The following is a 24,650-nucleotide window of genomic DNA, read 5'->3' on the forward strand; positions in this document are numbered from 1 at the left end:
AATCAATTCGTCTTCCTGATTATGCCACCGTGTTCCAGGCAGAACTTTTAGCGATCAGGAAGCATGCAAATCCCTAGAACTCTACAAGGTAGTTGGTGCAAGAGTAGCTATCTTCTCAGACAGTCAAGCAGCTATTAAGGCCTTAGACTCCAACTACATTTCATCCAAACTGGTCCTACAGTGTAGGGAGGAGCTGAAACTGCTCAGCCATTGGCTTGAAATTACCCTGATATGGGTTCCCGCTCATAGGAACATACGAGGCAATGAGATAGCGGATGAGCTAGCAAGTAAGGGCTCAACACTAGACATAGCAGAGGCGGTGGCAGTTTCCACCCCACTGAACACACTAAAAGCATCTATTGCTTCACACTATCATGCTTTAGCCGAAAGAAGATGGAAGCAAATACCTACATGTATCACAACAAAAAACACATGGCCGTCATATAAAATCCAAAGGACGAATGACCTGTTAGGATGTTCTCGGCCAAACATTTCACGGATCACTGCAACCCTTACAGGACATTGGAAAGTAGGGGATCATGCAGCTAGACTCAATCTACCCTTCAATCCTATCTGTAGAAGCTGTCAAGGGGAAGGGGCGAAGGAAAGTCTGTTCCACTATTTATGTGAATGTCCGGGACTAGCCAGGGCACGACTCCGATCCTTCGGTAAGCCTTTCCTACAGCAAATTAAGGAGATCTCAGTCATCGAGATAAAGGATTTGCTCCTATTCTTGGACCTCACTAAATGGATCTGACTTGGAAACAACAAAAAAAAAAAAACATCTCATCATTTCACGAGATAGTGGTATTAAAACGGTGCTGGTCACTAATTAGGAGCATTTCAGCTAAGAAATGTTCAACCACCTCAACAACAACAACAACAACAAGAGAAATACAAACGAAGAAAGATATTTATAAAATTCTTCACGAAATGCTCTCACAAATTTTCTCGAACGCTAAAAAATTAGTCAGTGATAACGAAGCTTGCTATACAAGTATTCAAACTAAAATGCTATTAGAAAGACTACAAATAACGCATATCATCACACCACCATATCATTGGACAACCAACAGTCAAGTAGAACGGTTGCATAGCATCATCGCGGAAATAACAAATTCACTAGCTAAAGAACATAAAGTAAAACAACAGGATATAATATTCGAGGCGATTAAATAATACAATAAAACCATACATTAAGCCATTGGATAAAAACCCGAGGACGTGGCTTTTAATCAACAGGGGAATCCTGATATCGAAGAAAATTAAAAAATAAACAGGACAAAGTCTTTAATACACAACAAGAAAATTTTGAGGGTATTACTTATCAAAAAAGTGATGTTATATGAACGAGACGGTATCAATAAAACGGTCCGCGGATGATATATGGCAAAAATAATTTTTTTGCTTTTTGGTAGGACTGTTATAAGCTTACATGGCAAATTTCAGCGTGATATGTCACATAGTTTGTTTTCTGTGCTACTATAAACAAGTCAAGCTCGAGTGTGTTCTTCGAATTCTCTTTTATGACTTCAATTGTCTCAAAATGTTTTCCACGGAGCGGCAACTTGAGCTTGGGAAACAGGAAAAAGTCACGTGGAGCCATATCAGGCGAATACGGTGCTTGCGGAACGATATTAACATTATTTTTGTTCAAATAATCGCGAACAAGACGTGATGTGTGAGCTGGTGCATTATCGTGATGCAAGAACCATGACTTGTTGTCCCACAACTCCTTCCTTTTAAGACGAATGTTCTCGCGCAAACGCTTTAAAACGTCTAAATAATATTCAGCGTTAACCGATTTTGCGATTTGTGCGATTTTCAAGCACAATTTCCTTTACTTTTCCGATGTTTTCGTCGTTTACTGATGTTGCTGGACGACGTTCATGAGGCAAGTTTTCAACCGATGTACGGCCCTCTTTGAACGATTTGTACCACTGGAAAACACGTGCACGCGATAGAGCAGAGTCCCCATAGGTTGTCTGCAACATTTTTAAGGCGTCTGAAGCCGAAATTTTGTTGGAATAACAAAATTTCAAACAAATTATTTGAATTTCCATCGTTAAATTCGAAGAACACACTCGAGCTTGACTTGTTTACAGTAGCACAGAAAACAAACTATGTGACATATCACGCTGAAATTTGCCATGTAAGCTTATAACAGTCCTACCAAAAAACCAAAAATTTATTTTTGCCATATGAGCATTTCTCCAATGTCGAATGCGACGTTCGTACGCATTCAAAGTGAAAAAAAACATATACCAAAACATTATTTTATTTTGACAAAAGGCGAAAGCTATAGCACTTGATTAGCACTATGAGTGGTGCTAAGGTTGATTTTGGGATATTGTTCGTTTTCAAGATAATTACAAAAAATCAAGCCATTCGCATGCGACAAAAACAGAAGTCGCTTTCAAAGCAAAAAAATCAAACACTTTTTTCAGCGAAACCTGAAGAAATATATTAATGCGACTAATTTTTAAATGTTATGCATTGATGTGTCTTAATAATGCTTTTTATTTTATTCAAAAATATTAAGTAGTTTATTTTTTATTTAATTTTAATCACTGTCGCACGCGACATGTCGCATGCGATATTTTGTTCCATCATACTTTTTATGTTTATTTTTTTTACTTTTTATGTAATTAGACATGCAAAAGATGATTATAATTTAATTTAATATATTCAATATATTTATTTTCACAACCAAAATTATAAACTTAACAAAATATCTTCAATAAAGAAAAACAAAAATAAGTATATTAATCGTATATACTATGTAAAAACAAAGAACGGAAACTAACTTAACTGAGAATAGTATTACTAATGTCTAATAAAGTTCTTTTAATGGAATATGCAGTCCTAGCTGCTTCTAACTGTTGGCCATCGCAACAAAACGAATGCAACTGGGATATACCTGGAATATTTTTCACTTCCTTCCATTTTTCGTCCAACTTATAATGAAGAGACAAATTTTCAATTTGAGCAGATGGCATAAAATACATTTTAATTCGATGTTGTTTTGTGCACATTGATAAAACGATAGTGCATCTGGTAAAACAACGTTTTTAGATTTTGTTATTTGCCACACTTTTCTTTTAATGACGGCTCCAACTCCATCAACGGCTCCCTTTCCGTGAGAACTGGCATTACTAGTCATTAACATAAAGTGCTTAGCTACTAATTTGCCTTCAATTATATTATAATGGCGTCTTTCTTTCCCGAAGCTTGCACACTAATATTATCATTCTGATAAAAAGCATTGATGGCATTAATTAGGCTTTCTGGTACGGTTCTGTTGGATTGGTTAACGTTTTTCTTTTCTTCAAACTGCTTATATTATATTATATTTTTTTACCAGGACTTCAAGAACTTTTGGCCTTCTCTGCATGTCTTTTGGCATCGCTTTCTCCACTTTTTTAACAGCTTTCGCCAAGGTTTGTGTACATTCGTAAGATGCATTTTGGCTTTGACGTGCATATGGCATTCCATTTTCTAAGAGTTTTTAGCGCCTCTCTCGTTGTCGTATGCGATTACATTTCCGTGTTTCTTGAATTATATCTTCTTTGCCTTCAGCCAGTGCTCTCCACGTCTGTCTAGCTTTCCGCATTCTTTCCTTGTTTCTTAATTTATAGCTTTGTAATTTTGTTTCATCATCCTTTAACCTTTCTCTCCACCGTTTACAGTTCGCCTTATTTTTCTCGCCGCCGTTTTTACTCATCTACATTCAAAAATTTTATATTTTGTATTTACATATACTAATAAAGATATTTTCGAACGAAAATTTATTTTGAATCTGTACATTTTACACTTACGATGTCGCACGCTACAAACTTTAAATAAGTAAAAAGAGCAAAGCGCTGATTATTTTCCAGCAAAGTTTTGTTTATTTAATTAGCAATAAAAATATCTATTTGCTACTAATATTTGATGCAAATTGTACAAATACCTTCGACTCACTGATAACAAATGTTCTTTTTCAATGTCGCACGCGACATCGAGTTATACGGTAAATCAAAGAAAAAATTTACAGTAATTGGCAATCGATTCGTTCCTTTTACATTTTTCTTACATTCTTTACATATAAACCGAGATTTAAAAAAGCAAATGTCACGGCATAATATATCTTATCAAGATCATTAATCAAAACAAAACATGCAACAGAAATGTTTAAAATGGAACTTTTGCACTGGTTCGACTTTGCATTCGAATATTTCAAAATGTGGTTTGTACAAATGTAAAATTTGTTTACATTAGTCACATTTGATAGATTCCCTATAAAAATATGTTAAAACAACATAATTTTATAGACTTTGAATTTTTTGGCTTCGGTTGACATTTCTGTGGAAATGCCCATATGTCATCCGCGGACCGTTTTAATGATACCGTCTCGTTCATATTTGAGCAGAAGTATACTCGAACTCACTACAGGGATAAAGCAAAAAATAAATTTCGTAAAAATATAGTAAAAACTGACAAAGGAAGGACTATTAAAACAAATCAAAATAAAATCATACATAAGCTAACATACGAATAACTTAAAAATGAAAAACTTCATAATTATAATATTAATACATACATATTTCAACCGCATATAATACCACTAATCTAGAAAAGAAGGCTTATGTATTAATTGAATCACTAGATCCAATGTATATATTCACTAAATAGGATTATTTATATCATATATCCAATATAACTAGAATTTTCGAACCCTATGAAAATATACTAAAGAATGGATATAATTTAGAACAAAATCTTCAAATTGAACAAATGAATGAATAAAATTGAAACGCTCAAAAGTCAAATAACCACCAGAATTAGTGAAACTGCATTAGATTTTATTGGAACAGGACTAAAATGGACACCAGATCATGATGACATAATAGAATTAAAAACTCGAATCAATAAACTATTAGAAAACAATAATAAACAATGAATAAAAATAAAATCAATTTGAGAAGACATTCGAGAAACTCAATTTAAAAGAGCTATCTGAAATCACAATAATAACAGAAGTTGAACATGAATTAAACAATATAGTTACGGCGGTCGCCGTAGCCGAATGGGTTGGTACGTGACTGCCATTCGGAATTCAGAGAGAGAATATAGGTTCAAATCTCGGTGAAACACCAAAAATTAAGAAAAACATTTTTCTAATAGCGGTCGCCCCTCGGCAGGCAATGAAAAACCTCCGAGTGCATTTCTGCCATGAAAAAGCTCCTCATAAAAATATCTGCCGTTCGGAGTCGGCTTCAAACTGTAGGTCCCTCCATTTGTGAAACAACATCAAGACGCACACCATAAATAGGAGGAGGAGCTCGGCCAAACACCCAAAAAGGGTATACGCGCCAATTATATATGTATTTGAAGGGTGATTTTTTAGCTATTATCTATTCAAACAGTTGGTTTAAACAGCTGACGAACGTTTCGTGTTTTGTTTCACTGTCAAACATCTTCAGTTTGGTCTATAATTTAACCGTGAATCGTCTTACAAACGAACAGCGCTTGCAAAACATTGAATTTTATTATAAAAATGCGTGTTCTGTTAAAAAAGTTTATCGCGCGCTTCTTTCCTTTTATGGTCAGTTTAATCAACACACTGAAGCGGCTATTCGAGCTATTGTGACTAAATTTAGAACCAAATTTACACTATTGGACATCAAACCACCAACACGCTTACGTAGAGTGTGAACTGAAGAAAATATCGCAGCTGTATCGGCCAGTGTTAATGATGACCATCAATTATCGATGCGTCGCCGTTCGCAGCAATTGGGCCTCTGTTACTCAACAACGTGGAAAATTTTGCGAAAATATTTAGGTGTAAAGCCTTTCAAAATACAGCTGGTGCAAGAATTGAAGCCGAACCACCTCCCGCAACGCAGAATTGTCCATTTTGGAGTGAAGATCAGCCAGAAGAATTGCAAGAGCTACCAATGTATCCAGAAAAGGTCACAGTATGGTGCGGTTTAAGGGCTGGAAGTATCATTGGACCGTACTTCATCAAAGATGCCGGCAATCGTAACGTAACTATGAATGGTGAGCGCTACCGTGAAATTATATCCAACTTTGCTTTGCCCAAAATGCAAGAGCTTGACTTGCATGACATGTGGTTTCAGCAAGACGGTGCCACATGCCACACAGCACGCGTAACAATGGACTTGTTGAGAGGCGAGTTCGGTAAACATTTTATTTCACGTTCGGGACCTGTCAATTGGCCACCCAGATCGTGCGATATAACGCCTTTAGATTATTTTTTGTGGGGCTATGTTAAATCTCATGTCTATTCAGACAAGCCTGCTTCAATTAACGCATTGGAAGACAACAAAGAGTATGCCAATATTGGACTAAGCGAATGGACCATTTGAAGCGCAGTCGCGGTCAACATTTGCATGAAATAATCTTCAAACATTAAATTATATGGACTGTATTATCGATTTAAATAAAAATTTCATGCATTTTTCTGAATTTTCCGTGTGATTTTTTGAAAAACTTTCCTATAGCTCTTAAAAAATCACCCTTTAGTTACTTCTATTGATTTCGCAAAAAACAATAACTTTCTATCCAATTCACTAAATGTGAACGATGCAAAGAACATTATACAACGTGAACAGATGTAACTACTATAAATATTTTAGAATACTCAGGCATACATGTTATTAAATATGAAAATAACATAATCCTAATGTATAAATATCCAATAGTAGACAAAAAATGTATAGGATATGAAATCGCTACTCTATCTTCATATAAAGGGAAAATATTAAGGGGGGGGGTAAGGGATAAACGCTAAAAAAAACACTTTTTTCATGAATTTATTGTAGCGAAACGGTTCAAGTCAGTTTATTAAAAGTTGTTGCATATTATAAAGTAACATTTCAAGAATATTTGATAAAATTTTCATGTAAAAATATTGCAAAATGAGCGAATGAGAGCACATTTACGTAGACGTCTTTTCAAAAATACATTTTGCAGCAGTCAGCATATCTCAGCGTAGAATCATCTGAAATCAAAAAAATCGAATAATTTAGTTAAAGTATGAGTTAAACTTCCCCCCAACGTTTATTTTGACGATTTATTTTCATTTTCAGCCATTTGGTAGTCGTTTGAAATAAAAAGTGATTTTTGACGAAAAAATGCCGCCATTTTGTAGGTGTAAAACCACCTTAATATAAAAAAAAATGGCAAAAAAAAAAAACGTTGGGAGGAGGTTTTTTATATGTAAAATATGTGTGCAAAATTTCAAAAGGATCGGTTGAGTAGTTTTCAAATGCCAATGACTACGCACTTTAAAAAAAAAGGTTCGAGAAAACCGCGTTTAAAGTTTGTAACGGACTACGCGCGCAACTGCTGCTCTAACTTAAAAAGTTTTGCTCGGATTGACTTAAAATTTTAACACGGTATTTTTGAAATGTTTTACTACAATAACATGCAAAAAAAAAATCGATTTTTATCCCTTACCCCCCCTTAATGGATAATAAAATTGCAAAATGTAAAGGAAAATTAATTAGAATAAAAAATTGTATAAAATTAATTTCTCAAATAATGTGTGAACATGATCATGATTCAATGATAAAAGGTTTGCTCAGTAAGCAGCTTTCTCGTTCTCCCTTGCCAAATCGGCTAGCTCTAGAAATTTTGAGTAAAAGTGGAGGAAAAGTAAAATTTGTAGAAAACAATTCATTTTAAAAATGGTCTGCTTATGAGCAACAATTCGCTAAAGAGTTTTCATCGGTATGTTCAGACTATGGTAGTATGACATGGAATACATACCGCTTAAGTCAGGACATGATGGAGTAATTGACGCAACGCGAGATCGATGAGTGGTGAATTTACAAAGCTTTATTTCTTATGATGTGGTGATTTAGACGAAATTCATGTTTTACAAAGAGCTAGCATTTCCCAAATAGTTACGACAGGGAGAATAATTGGGTAGTCCCAACGTGATCGATAACATTGCATACCTCAATATAAACATGTTGGGATTGACCGAACTTATTTCCAATGAGCCCACCTTCCCATGGATGGATGAAGTGTCCATTTGTGGAACGTGCGCTACAAATAGGAGGAGGATCTCGGCCTAACACCTAACAGAATTGCACGTACCAATTATTTATTTATTTTTACCAAAATAGTTTCATATTGGCGCAACTTCATGATCGGTTTTAAATTTAAAAATTAATTCACAAAATAAAATCTTGGATTAAGTGAAATAATTTCTTGTTTTAATATTAGACGTGGCAAATTCTATTGGTACCATTATTTACATTCAAATATTAATTAAAATTAATTTTTTATATCATTCGCAGTTTGTTTCCATTTAAGTAAGAAAATACTTATTTGCTACCACTTTTTTCCACTATACCTATTCACCTTCTTAAATACAACCTTTTGTAAGGGAGTGTCAAAAATCGAATGTCACTAGTGAGCAAACCTTTAATAATTGAATCATGGAACTAGATCAAGAAGACTCATGCACTATTCGAATATTAGATAAAATAAATGCCGAATGTAATACAATACAAATTGAAAAGGGAAATATTTTATTAAAAGGAAAGCATACAATAGAAGGGAGTGAAATAGAAGGTATAAACCTCATTCAATTTAGTAATAATATATATTAGCAATAGATAATGTAATTTATAAACATCAAGCAAATATACTATCTAAAATTAGACATGAACAACATGAAGAAAAATTGACTATTAGAGTTATTAGAATCAGAATCAATATACAAATTTAATAATATAGAAGAGTTATCTACAATCTTTATGGTATACCTATTGAACAACACTCCGTAAAATATACATTAACACTCATTATAATAACTATTGCTTGTATAGGATTAGTATTCTTAGCATTTTAAATAATAAGGATTAGGAATAAAATGGCAAGAACAAGAGTATCAGAAGGAATATAAAGAAGTTATGAAGCAGAACTTTTACGACTACAAAGATTATGAATCGAGGACAATACATTTTTAAGGAGGAAGGGAGTTAACAATGCAACATATGGCATCCCATAGAAATGAAGTAAACAACAGATATAACAATGCAACGTATCGCTGTGTAGTACATAAGTCACTGTATTGCTTTGGTACAAATAAAATATATTTTTGTATAATATTATCAAGGATACAGTTTTAACTCGCGCACAGCAGCGGTTGTCGAGCATTTAGAAGACATATTTACATACACTTGCTCGCATAACTCTGCGTACACTTAGGAAAAGAACAAAACTTTTATGTTTAGTAGTCGATTATTTTAAATATAAGGCACTTGAGACTATGCTTTTTTTATTTGATTCTTTGCTTATATCTTAACATATTTATGCTTTCTTTTTATAAAAAAAAAAAAAACTTAATAGGAAAAAAATTCATGATGTCAATGATACTTGAAATTTCACATTCATGCATGCATATACTTAGACTTAATTTATTCATCTCACAAGAAATTATCCATTTGCGCATGCAAAATGCCGACTGCAAATAAGCATGAGAGAAAAATGTACAAGTCTCCTGTTACTTTACTTTGCCTAATACCAAATCCAATACCAAATTTTACATTTCAATGCAAACGCTATATTTAATTCTTTTGACTACGCTCCGCTAAGTTAACTCTCTTATGTTAACTTTTCCAAGGCCGGGGTGAAATAATAAAAATTTCTTAGCCGCGTTTTGTTAGCATTTCACATTTAACCTGTTTGCTTGTGTATACCTACAGCGAATATTCTTAAAATACGTAATATGTATAATATGTAAACAGAGGTCATTTCTCTTACCCCACACAATATTGCAAACAGATCACTATCAACTTAACAACATAAATCTTCAACAAGGCGAAGAAGATTAGAAAAGTATAATCATCAGCATGCGCAGGGACATTAACATATTTGCTCGCCAAAAATACATCATTGACAAACATACTAAATAACAGCGGACCAAGAACGAAACCTTAGGGACGTCCGCTATTGTTGCTTTGAACGGCTTTGACTTGCTGAGTTCTACACCTAGGCAAGCTGTAGAAAGCTAGCGCTGTCGGGAAATACATAGAAGTACCTGAGTTTCTATCAGAGCAAAGCTTTAGAAAAGTCTAAGAGGAGAAAAGTCTAATATCATCTATGGTAGGATTTTAATCATAGCTGTTGCGCAACTTTGCTTATAATGGAGACAACAAGTTTTTTTTATTTATTTTATGTATTTATTTGGAGAAGTCAGAAAAACATAGTTTGGGACTGACTACTAAAACTAAAGAATAATGAAAATATATACAAATTAAGTTATAAACTTACATCTAATTAAAATATTATATATAAGCTTACCTCTAACTAACTAAAAGATAGAGTTCTTAAGTACAGAAATTTTTTTCTTAGAAAATGAGATATCTAACACGTTAGAATTGGAGAACTAATTAAATCGCGAAGGGCACGTTCAATAGAAGCATTACGAGCATACTCTGTGTTTAATTTATGTAAATAAAAAGGAAGAGCGTTACGAAGATTTCTCGAAGGTGTAACAAAATTAATACGTTGAAGCAGAAAAGGGCAATCAATAGCGCCTTTAATAACATTGAAAACGAAAGAGAGAGAAATAATCGATCTTCTACTTTCTAAGGACTTCAGGTTGATTAACAGCAAACGCAATGTGGAGAATAGGACAAGATTCTAGTATAAATTTCAGAGACACCTTTTCTACACGTTCGATCCTGTCAATTAAAAATTTATCGTATGACCTCCAAATAAAGGCGGCGTATTCCAACCTGGAGCGAACGAATACAGTAAAAAACAATATCAGGGTATAAGGGTCCGTAAAATTTGGGCTATTCCGTCGTACAAAGGCTAAGACAGAATATGATTTTGATTTATTTATAACTGAAAATATTTTTAAATCGTCACATATAACAGGAATTTAGCAAATGAGAAGCTATTACTAATGTCGTTTATGAATAACACAAAAAGTAACGAACCTAAAACCCTTCGCTGAAGCACTTTAGAACAGGCAATGAATGTTTCAAAGGAAGAAATTGGCCTATAATTACTTTATTCTTATTGCCGCTTTTAAAAATAGGGGATATAAATACTTGTTAGTTTCCAGTCATCGATGATAATTCTAGAGGATGATGACTTATTTAAGATTATTTTGAATGGTGTCAAAGGGTTTTAATCTTAATATTCCAAGTGCGACATCATTTTCTGAAAACCGTAGGTGCCCAAAACTCAGAGATAAAGATTGATAAAAATCAATCGATATCATTAGAAACAAACTTAGATTGGGAGAATCCTTCGAATGCTTCTAATGGCATGTTAGCAGATTTACGACCAAAACAAACAGCAACACTTCTTCTTCTTAATTGGCGCGATAACCGCTTACGCGATTTTGGCCGAGTTTAACAAAGCGCGCCAGTCGTTGCTTTCTCGTGCTAACCGGCGCCAATTGGACACACCAAGTGAAGCCAAGTACTTCTCCACCTGATCTTTCCAACGCTGAGGAGGCCGCCCTCTTCCTCTACTACCACCAGCTGGTACCGCATCGAATACTTTCAAAGCCGGAGCGTTTGTATCCATTCGGACGACATGACCCAGCCAACGTAGCCGCTGGATCTTTATTCGCTGCGCTATGTCTATGTCGTCGTAAAGCTCATACAGTTCATCGTTCCATCGTCTGCGATATTCGCCGTTGCCAACGTGCAAAGGTCCAAAAATCTTCCGAAGAATCTTTCTCTCAAACACTCCAAGCGTCGCTTCATCGAATGTTGTCATCGTCCAAGCTTCTGCGCCATACGTTAGGACGGGCATGATGAGAGTCTTGTAGAGTGTTAGTTTTGTTCGCCAAGAGAGGACTTAACTACTCAATTGCCTACTTAGTCCAAAGTAGCACTTGTTGGCAAGAGAGATTCTACGTTGGATTTCAAGGCTGACATTGTTATCGGTATTAATGCTGGTTCCTAAATAAACGAAGTCTTTTACAACCTCAAAACTATAACTGTCAACAGTGACGTGGATACCGATACGCGAGTGCGCCGACTGTTTGTTTGATGACAGGAGGTACTTCGTTTTGCCCTCGTTTACCACCAGACCCATTCGCTTTGCCTCTTTATCCAGTTTGGAGAAGGCAGAACTAACAGCGCGGTTGTTAAGGCGGATGATGTCAATATCATCGGCATACGCCAACAATTGTACGCTCTTATAAAATATTGTGCCTGAGCGATTAAGTTCTGCGGCTCGTACGATGCTCTCCAACATCAGGTTAAAGAAGTCACACGACAGCGAGTCACCCTGTCTGAGACCTCGTTTGGTATCAAACGGCTCGGAGAGGCCCTTCCCAATTCTGACGGCGCTGCTGGTGTTGAGCAACGTCATCTTGCATAGCCGTATTAGTTTTGCGGGGATACCAAATTCAGACATCGCGGCATACAAGTAACTCCTTTCCATACTGTCGAATGCAGCTTTGAAGTCGACGAAAAGATGGTGTGTGTCGATTCTCCTTTCATGGGTCTTTTCCAAGATTTGGCGTATCGTGAATATTTGGTCGATGGTAGACTTTCCGGGTCTAAAGCCACACTGATAAGGTCCAATCAGTTGGTTGACGGTGGGCTTCAGCCTTTCACACAATACGCTCGCTAGAACCTTATAGGCGATATTTAGTAGACTAATCCCGCGGTAATTGGCACAAATTGCAGGATCGCCCTTCTTATGAATTGGCCAGAGCACACTAAAATTCCAATCGGCAAGCATGCTTTCATCCGACCATATTTTGCATAGGACCTGATGCATGCACCTTACCAGCTCCTCGCCGCCATGTTTGAATAGCTCAGCCGGTAGTCCGTCGGCGCCCGCGGCTTTGTTGTTCTTTAGCCGCGTTATCGCTATTCTCACCTCGTCATGGTCGGGTAGCGGAACGTCAATTCCGTCGTCAACGATTGGGGTATCGGGATCATCACATTCTCTTTGACATGCGCAGCTATCACTATTAAGTAGGTTCGAGAAGTGTTCCCTCCATAATTTAAGAATGCTCTGGATGTCGGTCACCAGATCGCCGTCTTTGTTCTTACAGGAAAACGCCCCGGTCTTGAAACCTTCTGTAAGCCGCCGAACTTTCTGGTAGAACTGTTCCTATTGGCCAGCATCTCAAGCTCCTCGCACTCACGTATTTCGGCCTCTCGTTTCTTCTGTCGAATAATGCGTCTTTCTTCTTTTCTTAGCTCTCTGTAGCGATCCCACATGGCTCGCGTTGCGCCCGATCGCAGCGTGGCTCTATAGGTAGCATCTTTTCTTTCGGCGGCAGCATGACATTCCTCGTCGTACCAATTGTTTTTTCGGGCTCGCCGGAATCCGATTTCTTCTTCGGCGGCGGTACGTAGAGAACGAGAAATATTGCTCCATTGCTCAAGCATGCCGATTTGTTGGGCAGTACTCTCTGAGAGCAAGAGTGAGAGTCGAGTGGCGAATCTTCTGCCTGTCTGTTGTGATTGCAGCTTTTCGCTGTCGAACATTCTTTGCGTAGTTAGATGGACGCTTTTCGCTGCACAGAGGCGTGTGCGAAGTTTGGCTGCAACAAGGTAATGATCCGAGTCGATGTTGGGTCCTCGGATCGTACGTACATCTAATACACTAGAAGCGTGTCTTCCATCTATCACAACATGATCGATCTGGTTTCATGTTTTTCGATCAGGAGACAGCCAGGTAGCTTGGTGTATATTTTTATGCTGGAATCTGGTGCTGCAGACTACCATGTTTCGGGCCCCGGCGAAGTCGATCAGCCTCTGTCCGTTACCGGATGTTTCGTTGTGCAGGCTGAATTTTCCGACTGTGGGACCAAAAATTCCCTCCTTGCCCACCCTGGCGTTGAAGTCGCCAAGCACGATTTTTATGTCGTGGCGGGGGCAGCGCTCATAGGAACATTCCAGGCGCTCATAGAAGGAATCTTTGGTCACATCGTCCTTCTCTTCCGTCGGGGCGTGGGCGCAAATTAGCGATATGTTGAAAAATCTGGCTTTGATGCGGATTGTTGCGAGACGCTCCGGTGGACGAGTACTTGGCGACGAAGTCTCTCTCCCACAACAAATCCGACACCGAATTTGCGCTCCTTTACATGGCAGCTGTAGTAGACGTCGCAAGGTCCTATGGTTTTTTTTCCTTGCCCCGTCCATCGCATCTCTTGGATGGCAGTGATGTCAGTCTTTAACAGCAACAGCAACACTACTGCAGGATTTAACGTAGTGCCCAAAAAGTCTTAGAGCTAGATATAATACTGTTTTCAACACTTTGAATATAATTATTGCGAAGAAATTTATTTAAGCAATTGAATTTCTTGAGCTACTGCTTATAATTGTTATAGGGCAACTTATCCTTTGATTTTTTTAACTTATTTCTAACTTAAATTCTTCTCCTCTTCTTAATTGGCGCTATAACCGCTTACGCGATTTTGGCCGGGTTTAACAAAGCGCGCCAGTCGTTTCTTTCTCGTGCTAACCGGCGCCAGTTGGACACACCAAGTGAAGCCAAGTCCTTCTCCACCTGATCTTTCCAACGCAGTGGAGGCCGCCCTCTTCCTCTGCTACCACCAGCTGGTACCGCATCGAATACTTTCAAAGCCGGAGCGTTTGTATCCATTCGGACGACATGACCCAGCCAACGTAGCCGCTGGATCTTTATTCGCTGCGCTATGTCTATGTCGTCGTAAGGCTCATACAGCTCATCGTTCCATCGTCTGCGATATTCGCCGTTGCCAACGTGCAAAGGTCCAAAAATCTTACGCAGAATCTTTCTCTCGAACACTCCAAGCGTCGCTTCATCGGATGTTGTCATCGTCCAAGCTTCTGCGCCATACGTTAGGACGGGCATGATGAGAGTCTTGCAGAGTGTTAGTTTTGTTCGTCGAGAGAGGACTTTACTACTCAGTTGCCTACTTAGTCCAAAGTAGCACTTGTTGGCAAGAGAGATTCTACGTTGGATTTCAAGGCTGACATTGCTATCGGTGTTAATGCTGGTTCCTAAATAGACGAAGTCTTTTACAACCTCGAAATTATAACTGTCTACAGTGACGTGGGTGCCGATATGCGAGTGCGCCGACTGTTTGTTTGAAGACAGGAGGTACTTCGTTTTGTCCTCGTTCACCACCAAACCCATTCGCTTTGCCTCTTTATCCAGTTTGGAGAAGGCAGAACTAACAGCGCGGTTGTTAAGGCCGATGATGTCAATATCATCGGCATACGCCAACAATTGTACGCTCTTATAAAAAATTGTGCCTGAGCGATTAAGTTCTGCGGCTCGTACGATGCTCTCCAACATCAGGTTAAAGAAGTCACACGACAGCGAGTCACCCTGTCTGAGACCTCGTTTGGTATCAAACGGCTCGGAGAGGTCCTTCCCAATTCTGACGGTGCTACTGGTGTTGAGCAACGTCATCTTACATAGCCGTATTAGTTTTGCGGGGATACCAAATTCAGACATCGCGGCATACAGGTAACTCCTTTCCGTACTGTCGAATGCAGCTTTGAAATCGACGAAAAGGTGGTGTGGTCGATTAAATGTCGAACTTAAATTAGTTGTACGAAATTAATGCTCCAAAGGTTATCAATAAAACTCCTGTTAAGAGAAAATATTGTCACCAAAAACACATAAATGATCATCCATTACATCATTATGTGCAAGAGATACAATATTATCTGCATGTGCTTTATATAAATCAAAATTACAACTAGGCGTTAAATAAGAGGTTAATATTGTATAAGCAAAGAATCTGCTGAACTTTTTACGCGTATATACAGTTGATTCAATATAAGGTCATAATTGCTGAGCGTGATTTGAACTGCTTGAAGTCTCAAATGAACTGCAATTAGAACGCCACCACCCAAAGACCTTCCAGTTCTCCTAGAGTCGCGGTCCTTGCGAAAGACATTTTATATGTAGATTTGAATCAAAATACTCATTGGAGGAGGAGGCAATCTGATTTTGATCTATGTTGGAATTTTTGGCAGTAAAGGAGATTATATTGTCGTCGGTGACTAAAGATTTAAATGAAGAGAGATGTATCCATTTTTTCAAAGCAACTACTTGCAATTCATTACTACTGTTCTCGCTAATTACAACTGTTGAAGCCCTTTTATGATTTTTGGACTTATTAACCAAAGTAGCCCACTGTGCGTTAGTCTGAGGTTGAGCCGCAGCTCTTAGCAGTAACGCCCTCCGTCTGACTCTCTAAATAAGGCTGTGGATTCATCCTAGTGCAATCATTGCTTTTTACATTTAACTTCCGTAATAAGAAGAGAAATTGCAGAGGATAGTTCATGAATGTGAAGCTTACTCTGCAGTAAGTGAATTTCTAACTGAAGATATTCAGTTTGCTTATTAAAGGCTCTTTATCATCATGCAGTGCATTGATCAGGGAAAACATATGCGCATATATCAGCTCTAAACGCAGCAATCTCTTGCTACGGCATGGGACGGTGCCGTGGTGGACCGTTTGAATTCTCCTTTATATCTATAGACCATTGAGCTCCCCTCGTACGAAAAAGATGAATTCAGATACTCACTTAGGCGACAAAACTTCTACTGTAACGGAAACAGGTTACAGTGGTCGGAATACTACTGCCAAACATACGCATAACGCTCTTCATCGCGGAGATGCAGTTGTCTACGAAGCCTCGGACCACGAAAGCGTGGGGAGCACTAATACAGCTTAGGAAGAGGCTCTTCTGCGTTCTCCGGCTGGGTCCAAAGGTGCTACTTCGGATAGCAAGAACAGGCTAAGTTTCAAGCTCGATAAAGAGAAGCTGAAGCACGGTACTAGGCCGTGGTCAAAGTTTGTGACCGATTTGGCAGGAAGTCCAACTTGACGAAGCAAGAGGAGGAACGGTTGGCTTGGGTCAGAGAGGAGATAAAAAATGGCAGGGCCTATTATGCAGCAAAACCACAGTTCGCAGCCTCTAATCCGAAGTACGCGAACAAAACTGAAGAAGAACTAGCCATCAAGAAACAGCGTTCTGCGGATAGTTTCGGAAGCTGGTAGAAACGCCTGCCAGAAAGAGACATGCTTTGGTGGTAGCAACCGACGCAAACGCACATCACACGGTCTGGGGTGGTGCGGACATAAACGACCGAGAAGAGTTGATATTTAACTATATTCTTCAAAGTAGCCTAGAAATAGCTAATAGAGGTTGGCCAAACCAAAGTATGTACTTGATCTAACACTTTACACAAGCAAGCATGTTATGGTGCAGGAATGGGAAGTGTTGAGTAGACATTCATTCTCTAATCACAGATACATAAGCTTTCAGGTTATATTATCCTCAAAAAATAAAAATATATCCCTTAGAAATCCTAAGAATACGAACTGGGATATAACAGGTTTTCCAATAAGAGGTGTTATTTTGATAAAAGATCAATGGGTTCGTTGCTTGTGTGGCACGTAGCGCCGTCTTGTTGAAACTAAACGTTGTCCAGATCAATATCATCCAATACCGTCGGTAAAGCATCGTTAATCATCTCTCGATAGCGCAATCCATTCACCGTAAGTGTTGCTCCAGTTTCATTTTCGAAATAGTAAGGTCCAATGACTCCGATGGACCATAAACCGCACCAACAGTCACACGTTGAGGATAGAGAGGCTTTTCAACAATAACTCAAAAACTTTTTTAGCCCCAGATTCGACAATTTTACTTGTTGACGAAGCCACCGAGGTGGAAATGGGCCTCACCACTCAAGATGGTTTTTCGACGGAATTCCGGATCATTTTCATGCATTTCAACGACCCAATCAGCAAAGACACGACGTTGTTGATGATCGGCCGGCTTGAGTTCTTGTGTTAACTGGACTTCATAAGCCTTAAGACCAGAATCTTTATGCAAAATATGGTGTAATGACGTTTGTGGAATGCCTAATTCCAAAGAACGACGAGGAATGGACAAACATGAGCTTTCTTCAACACTTTCGGCTGCAAAAGAAATATTTTAAGCTGTTTTTGAGCGAAGCTCACGGCTTTTATTCTTCACATCACTAAATTTTCCCAACAGCTCGAATTTTTCCACCAATTTCTGTATTGCGGTCCGACAAGGTGCTTCACGATGTCCCAAAAATGTAGTAATAGGCTTTTGTAGTAATGTAACTAAAGAAGCGGCTAGGCTTAGGAAACTGCTATCCAAGTATCCGTCTTTGTCAAGATCAATACGAAAAATTATCGGGGAGTGGGCTGACAGTTGTCAGGATTCTCTAGAAGACCTAGTCAGCACACATTTTCCAGGGCGCACGGACACTATAGATCTCGAACCACGAAGAGTTATTGTGCATTATATCCCGACGAACGTAATTACGACTAAAACGATAGAATGGGCTATACAAAGTTTCGATCCATTTAAATCGCCAGGACTGGATGGAATCTTCGCAGCCATGCTCCAAAAAGTAAGTCATCTTGTGGTACCATGTTTAAGAACGATATGCATGGGGTGCTTGAGGTTCAGCTATGTTCCTGTATTGTGGAGAGAAGCGAGAGTTGTGTTTATTCCAAAAGCAGAATACTTGAGAATACAGGCTCATTCGTCTGACCTCATTTTTTCCTGAAAACGTTAGAGAAGATTCTAGACGCATACATCAGAGATACAATTGCGCCGAACGAATTATCCAAAGCTCAGCACGCTTACACTAAAGGCAGATCTACTGAAATTGCGTTAGAATATAGAGAGTATGCTCTAGGAGTATTTCTAGATATATCAGGGGTCTTTAACAACGTGACGAAAGATGCTACTTTCATTAGTATACAGTTACTTAACGTGCAACTCGCGGTTTATCTATGGATAAAGCAGCTACTAGCTAGCACGAAGATAAGAGCGGAGTGGAACGATACGAGCGTTACAAAATTTGCAATCTTGTGATGTCCTTTTAATCTCTAACACTACATTTGGCAAAAAATGGGGTCTGAAACGCTATATAAACCACTTGGCGTACAATACGATCATCAGACTCATTTTGTCATACGTTAACGGTATAGCGGCAAAATCTGCTTCCAGAATTAAAGCACCAGGAATGCTAAAACAAAACATTTCCAAACAAATAGAGTTTCCCATCAACTGTATCATTATTATTAGAATGTGATCAAAAATGTATGTAGAATAATCCATTTTATCTGAACACATACTGTGCGCATTAAAACCAACAGACAGATTGCTTACAAAACTATTTAATACTAGATAGACAATGCTAGAAAAATCCAAGACCAAAAACATAAATAGCAACCGTATATCGTATATTTAAACATAATACAATTTAAAATGCCCTAAACTTGGATTTTACTTAATCAACAGTTAAATGGAAGATGGTTCCATATGTAGAAATCCACGCAAGTGCGAAAAGTTACTGATCGCCATTCACTTGGGAGTGGCTAAGACGATCCTTCCACACATGGTTCAAGTAACTTACAACTTCCGGGATTAGCCCAAATATCCTCTCGGTAGCTTCGAATAACCCACTAGGGAGCGAACCAACGTGAGAAGGAGAAGTGTCCCAGAGAGTATTGCTCAACAATCCGGCATACACGAGCAATGGAGCAACATTTCTCATTCTCTACGTACCGCCGCCGAAGAAGAAATTAGATTCCGGCAGTTGGATTTACGAGGAATGTCATGCTGCCGCAGAATGAAAGGATGCTACCTATAGAGACACACGCCAATCGGGCAACACGCGAGCCATGTGGGATCGCTACTGGGAGCCAGGAAAGGTCAATAGAAACAACGCCCGAAAATTCTATCAGAAAGTTCGGCGGTTTCAAGACCGCAGCGTTTTCCCGTAAGAACAAAGACGGCGATCTGGTGACTGACATCCGGAGCATAGTTAAATTATGGAGTGATAGCTGCACATGTCCCAGAGAATATGAAGACCCCGATACCCCAATCCTTGACGACAGAACTGCAACACAAAGCCGTGGGGGCCGACGGACTGCGGGTTGAGCTATTCAAACAAGTGTCAGCTTTTATATAAAATAGGGTCGAATGAAAGCATGCCTGGCGATTGGAATTTAAGTGTGCTCTGCCCAATCCGCAGAAAGCGTGATCCTGCAATCTGTGCCAATTATCGCGAAATTAGTATTCTAAATATCGCTTATAAGGTTCTAGCGAGCGTATTGCATGAAAGTCTGAAGCCCACCATCAACCAACCGATTGGACCTTATCAGTGTGTCTTTAGACCTGGAAAGTCCACCATCGACCAGATATTCACAATATCTCTCCAATGACAGGAGAATCGACACACATTAAATTTTCTTCGACTTCAAAGCTGCATTCGACAGTACGAAAGGAGTTACCTATATGCCGTGATGTCTGAATTTGGTATCCTCGCAAAACTAATAAGGCTATGCAAGATGACGTTGCTCAATATGAGCAGCGCCATCAGCATTGGTAGGGACCTCACCGAGCCATTTGATACCAAACGAAGTTTCAGACAGGGTGACTCGCTGTCGTGTGACTTCTTTAACCTGATGCTGGAAAAGAAGGCTTACAATTGTTGGTGAATCCCGATGATATTGACATCATCGGCCTTAACAACGGCGCTGTTAGTTCTGCCTTTTCCAAACTTTATAAAGAGGCAAATCGAATGGGTCTGGTAGTGACCGAAGTACTTCCTGTCAAGGTTTTTCCGTTAATCCGAACAAAACCACCATAGTCTTGTTAACGAGAAAACGGAAAGTGGATGGAATTAGTCTTCCAACACTGAAAGGTGTCACACTTGGTCTTTTCAACGAAGTTAAATATCTAGGAGTAATCTTGGATAAGAAGCTGACTTGGGAGACACACGTTTCACAGAAGCTTCTTCAGCAATGCCGCAGAGCCTCTGGCAAAACCTGCGGTTCAGACCCTGCTGACCTGTGTGGTCCTATGGATATACACAGCAATTATAAGACCAATCATCACTTACGCCTCTGTGGTCCATAATCCGGGAACTATATAGGCTGCAAAGAAATGTATGTTTATGCTTACGGGTGTCATGAGTACAACCTCTGGTGATGCCCTAAATGATATGCTTGATTTGCTCCTCTTGGATCTTAAGATGCAACAGGAAGCAATAAAAGCAATGTGTAGACTCCATAAATATGGTTTCTGGCACGAAGACGGAACTTCGGGACACAGAGAAATCTTCAACTTGCTATCTGAGCAGTAAGCACTGTTATTAGCACCTAAAGACGACCTGACACCCACAGTTTCATTTGGAAGGAAGTTTGATGTTAGATTTGCGTGAGCAATGGAGGAATCCAGAATGCATTCAGGGAGGTTTGACGGATATTTTCTTTACCGATGGGTCCAAGAATGAATTAGGGTCTGGAGCCGGATGGTACTTAAACGATAGTAATAAGTATCACTACGCTATGGAGGAAATGGCAACTGTTTTCCAAACGGAAGCTTTTGCCATCCTGAAAGTATCCAAATAGATAATCGAGAGGAGATGGAGCGGGAAACAGATTGGAGTTTTCAGTAACAGTCAGGCTGCACTGAAAATTCTGGAGAGCGCGAAGCAAATCGAAATTGCCGATGAATTGGCCAACCGTGGATCAGCGGTTCCCCCACAAGGGCCGGAACCAATAATCGGAATCAGTTCCGCAAGAATGATGGATTGGATCAGCGATTATGTATGCAATTGGCATAAAGAACGATGGTCCGGTCTAGAGTGCTGCAGAACTGCATAGTGTTTTGAGACAAGTCCGAAAAGAAAACTGTCAGATTTAAAACAAAAACCTGGAAGGAAAGACGTTCGGTTGATAGTCGGTATTATTACAGGACACAACCTATGGGGACAGCATATGACCACCATTTGAATCATTGAGGACCCAATATACCTGTCTTGCTTGGAGGAGGCGGATAGCACTAAGCACTTTCTCTGTGAGTGTCCTGCCTTTGCTAGAGCAATGATGTCGTGAGAATGAGTAACATTCGTTCCCTAAAGCTGGAGGATATTTACAGATTTGCCAAAGAATCTGGAAAATTCTCACAGGACTATCTCTATCTCTGTCTCTATTCTTTCCTATCTCTTTCTCTGATACTTTTCTCCTTCCCTCCTTGACTATCTACCTTTTTTAGCCTGAGTGTTTGAGGAAGCACCAAATTTCTTGATACTCCCCGGCTCGACCTATTCAAATTTCAAATGTTCACTTCCTGTCATCAAACAAACAGTCGGCGCACTCGCGTATCGGCACCCACGTCACTGTTGACAGTTATGATTTTGGGGGTTGTAAAAGACTTCGTGTATTTAGGAACCAGCATTAACACCGATAACAATGTCAGCCTTGAAATCCAACGTAGAATCTCACTTGCCAACAAGTGCTACTCTGGACTAAGTACGCAATTGAGTAGTAAAGTCCTCTCTCGCCGAACAAAGCCAACACTCTACAAGGCTCTCATCATGCCAGTCCTAACGAATGGCGCAGAAGTGTGGACGATGACAACATCCGTTGAGGCGACACTTGGAGTGGTGCAGAGGAAGATTCTGCGTAAGATTTGTGGAGCTTCGCACGTTGGCAACGGCGAATATCGCATGCGATGGAACGATGAGCTGAATGAGCTTTACGACGAGATAGACATAGCCCAGCGAATAAAGATCCAGCGGCTACGTTGGCTAGGTCATGTCGTCCGAATGGATACAAACGCTCCGGATCTGAAAGTATTCGATGCGGTAACAGCTGGGGATAGCAGAGGAAGGAGAAGGCCTCCTTTGCGATGGAAATATCTGGTGGAGAAGGACTTGGCTTCACTTGGTGTGTCCAACTGGCGCCGGTTGGCACGAGAAAGCAACGACTGGCGCGCTTTGTTAAGCTCGGCCAAAATCGCGTAAGCGGTTATCGCGCCAATTAACAAGGAGAGAAGAACAAAAACTCTTAAACTACCATACACGAAACGTGGTGCTGGCATTGCGACTGATGTTTTTTGTAAAAATAAGAATGGGGCTCATATATTCCATCGATTTAAAGAAGTTTTGACTGACTGTAGCAGTGTCTTTTAAACTTAGTTAATAGCTATGAGGGAGTCTGCGGCTGTCATGGACTCGACTGTCAAAGCACAATCGACCACTATCTACTCTGACAGTCAAGCAGCCATAAAATCTCTACAGTGTCAATGTACAAAGTGGTGCACGCCGGACGTTGACTGGTTGCTGGATACCTGGAAATTTCCTCGCGGATGAGCCGGCGAGAAGTGGAGCTGAACATAAAATAGTCATGTCTGCCCAACATGTGGCCATCCCTTTTTCTTCAAGCAAGCTCTGGATCTGGTCGGTCTTCATCATGTCAGCCAACAGTAGGCGAACCAAGGAGCTCACTTATGAAACAACTTGATAGATTATTATTATTTTTCTAATAGGAGGAAGCGTCAAAAACCTAATATACTTGGCCGGTTGGCCGTCGGTGTGGGCCTTTACCCCTAACAAAAACTTCTCGTGTCAACGATTGGACCTCCCAGAACTTTACCGTCGAGTTATGCGTCGGGAAGCCTTTCTCGAGTACTTTTACTCAAATCGTCAGCCTATGTCAGTGCCGGTAACTGTCCGGTGTTCACGTTGCGTCGACTTTTAGGCCTGCTGCGCCAGCTGCTGTTATTTGAAGTCCACCTTTCCCATTCCCTCACGCAACATTTTTGTTATACGCGCTGCAGCTACATTAAAAGCACACCATTTGTTTGCCTTATCGCACATATGAGTTCTGAGGTACACTACTCTTGCGAATTCGCTGAAGGCCTTGAAGAGCGCAATTCTTTCGTTTTTCGTGCGCAAATAACGCACTTTTTAGTGCGTCAGGACAGACATGACAAAAAGGGTCGTTTTCCAAATGAAAGTTGTGCAAATATTCCTTGAAACAATCAATTGTGTTACATAAAAGTCAAATTCTCCGTGCTTTCTACCCAACCAAATGTCCAGCGACATTTTGTTGAATGGTCTCTCTGCCATTCTCTTACTCCTCTTTTTTAACGCCCCAGTACGTCTTCTTTCCTGCTGGAAAAGATCGTGCGAGCTGCAGAACTTTATCGTTCAAGCACAGTTTTCTATAAGAGTGTCCTTTCGTCCGAATGGATACATGCGCTCCGGCTCTGAAAGTATTCGATGCGGTACCTGCTGCTGGTAGTAGAGAAAGAGGAAGGCCTCTGTATAGTGGAGAAGGACTTAGCTTCCCTTAGTGTGTCCAACAGGCACCGGCAAGCACGAGAAAGAAACGACTGGCACGTTTGTTAAACTCGGCCAAAATTACCGAATTGCAATAACCCCGCTCCAATCAAGAAGAAGATGAAATGGTGCCAAACAGTTTTCTTACTAATCTTCAATGCCTAAAAAATGAAATATTCTCGGGTCGCGGACTTCAATAATTTAATAACGTTTTCGGCGATTGGCCTACAAGAACGGAATTGGTGAAATTGTCATCTGGTTGTTTCATTTGGTACATAGAAAACACACGTTTTTTGGGCGGCTGCTTACCTTGGCCGTAGTGGTACTGAGGAATGTTTTATTTTCTTACACTGAAACACCAAAGACAAAACTGTAAAAAACATTTATTTAAGTGGAATGTCGTAAATCGTCGTGGAGGATCTGAAGCAATGTATAATTATCTATACATCTGAGACGGGCCCGCTATCAAAGCATTCAAAACTTTTTACTTCGCTGAATAATATCGAGTCCGTGGTAAT

At 39.6% G+C, this 24,650-nt stretch overlaps 1 protein-coding gene across 2 annotated transcripts in view; it reads right to left on the bottom strand.

The window, feature by feature from the left end:
- Positions 1-4,348: 4,348 nt before the first annotated feature.
- LOC129249802 (calcium/calmodulin-dependent protein kinase type II alpha chain) overlaps positions 4,349-24,650 on the bottom strand; it is a 446,460-nt gene continuing 426,158 nt past the window's right edge. For both annotated transcript variants that reach the window (XM_054889448.1, XM_054889447.1), the window contains one exon: positions 4,349-4,428. In XM_054889448.1, the coding sequence (XP_054745423.1) occupies positions 4,364-4,428 (65 nt within the window). In that variant the 3' untranslated portion in view covers positions 4,349-4,363. The remainder of the gene's footprint in view (positions 4,429-24,650) is intronic.

Source organism: Anastrepha obliqua, chromosome 6 (assembly GCF_027943255.1).
Source record: "Anastrepha obliqua isolate idAnaObli1 chromosome 6, idAnaObli1_1.0, whole genome shotgun sequence".
In the NCBI taxonomy this organism is placed as follows: domain Eukaryota; kingdom Metazoa; phylum Arthropoda; class Insecta; order Diptera; family Tephritidae; genus Anastrepha; species Anastrepha obliqua.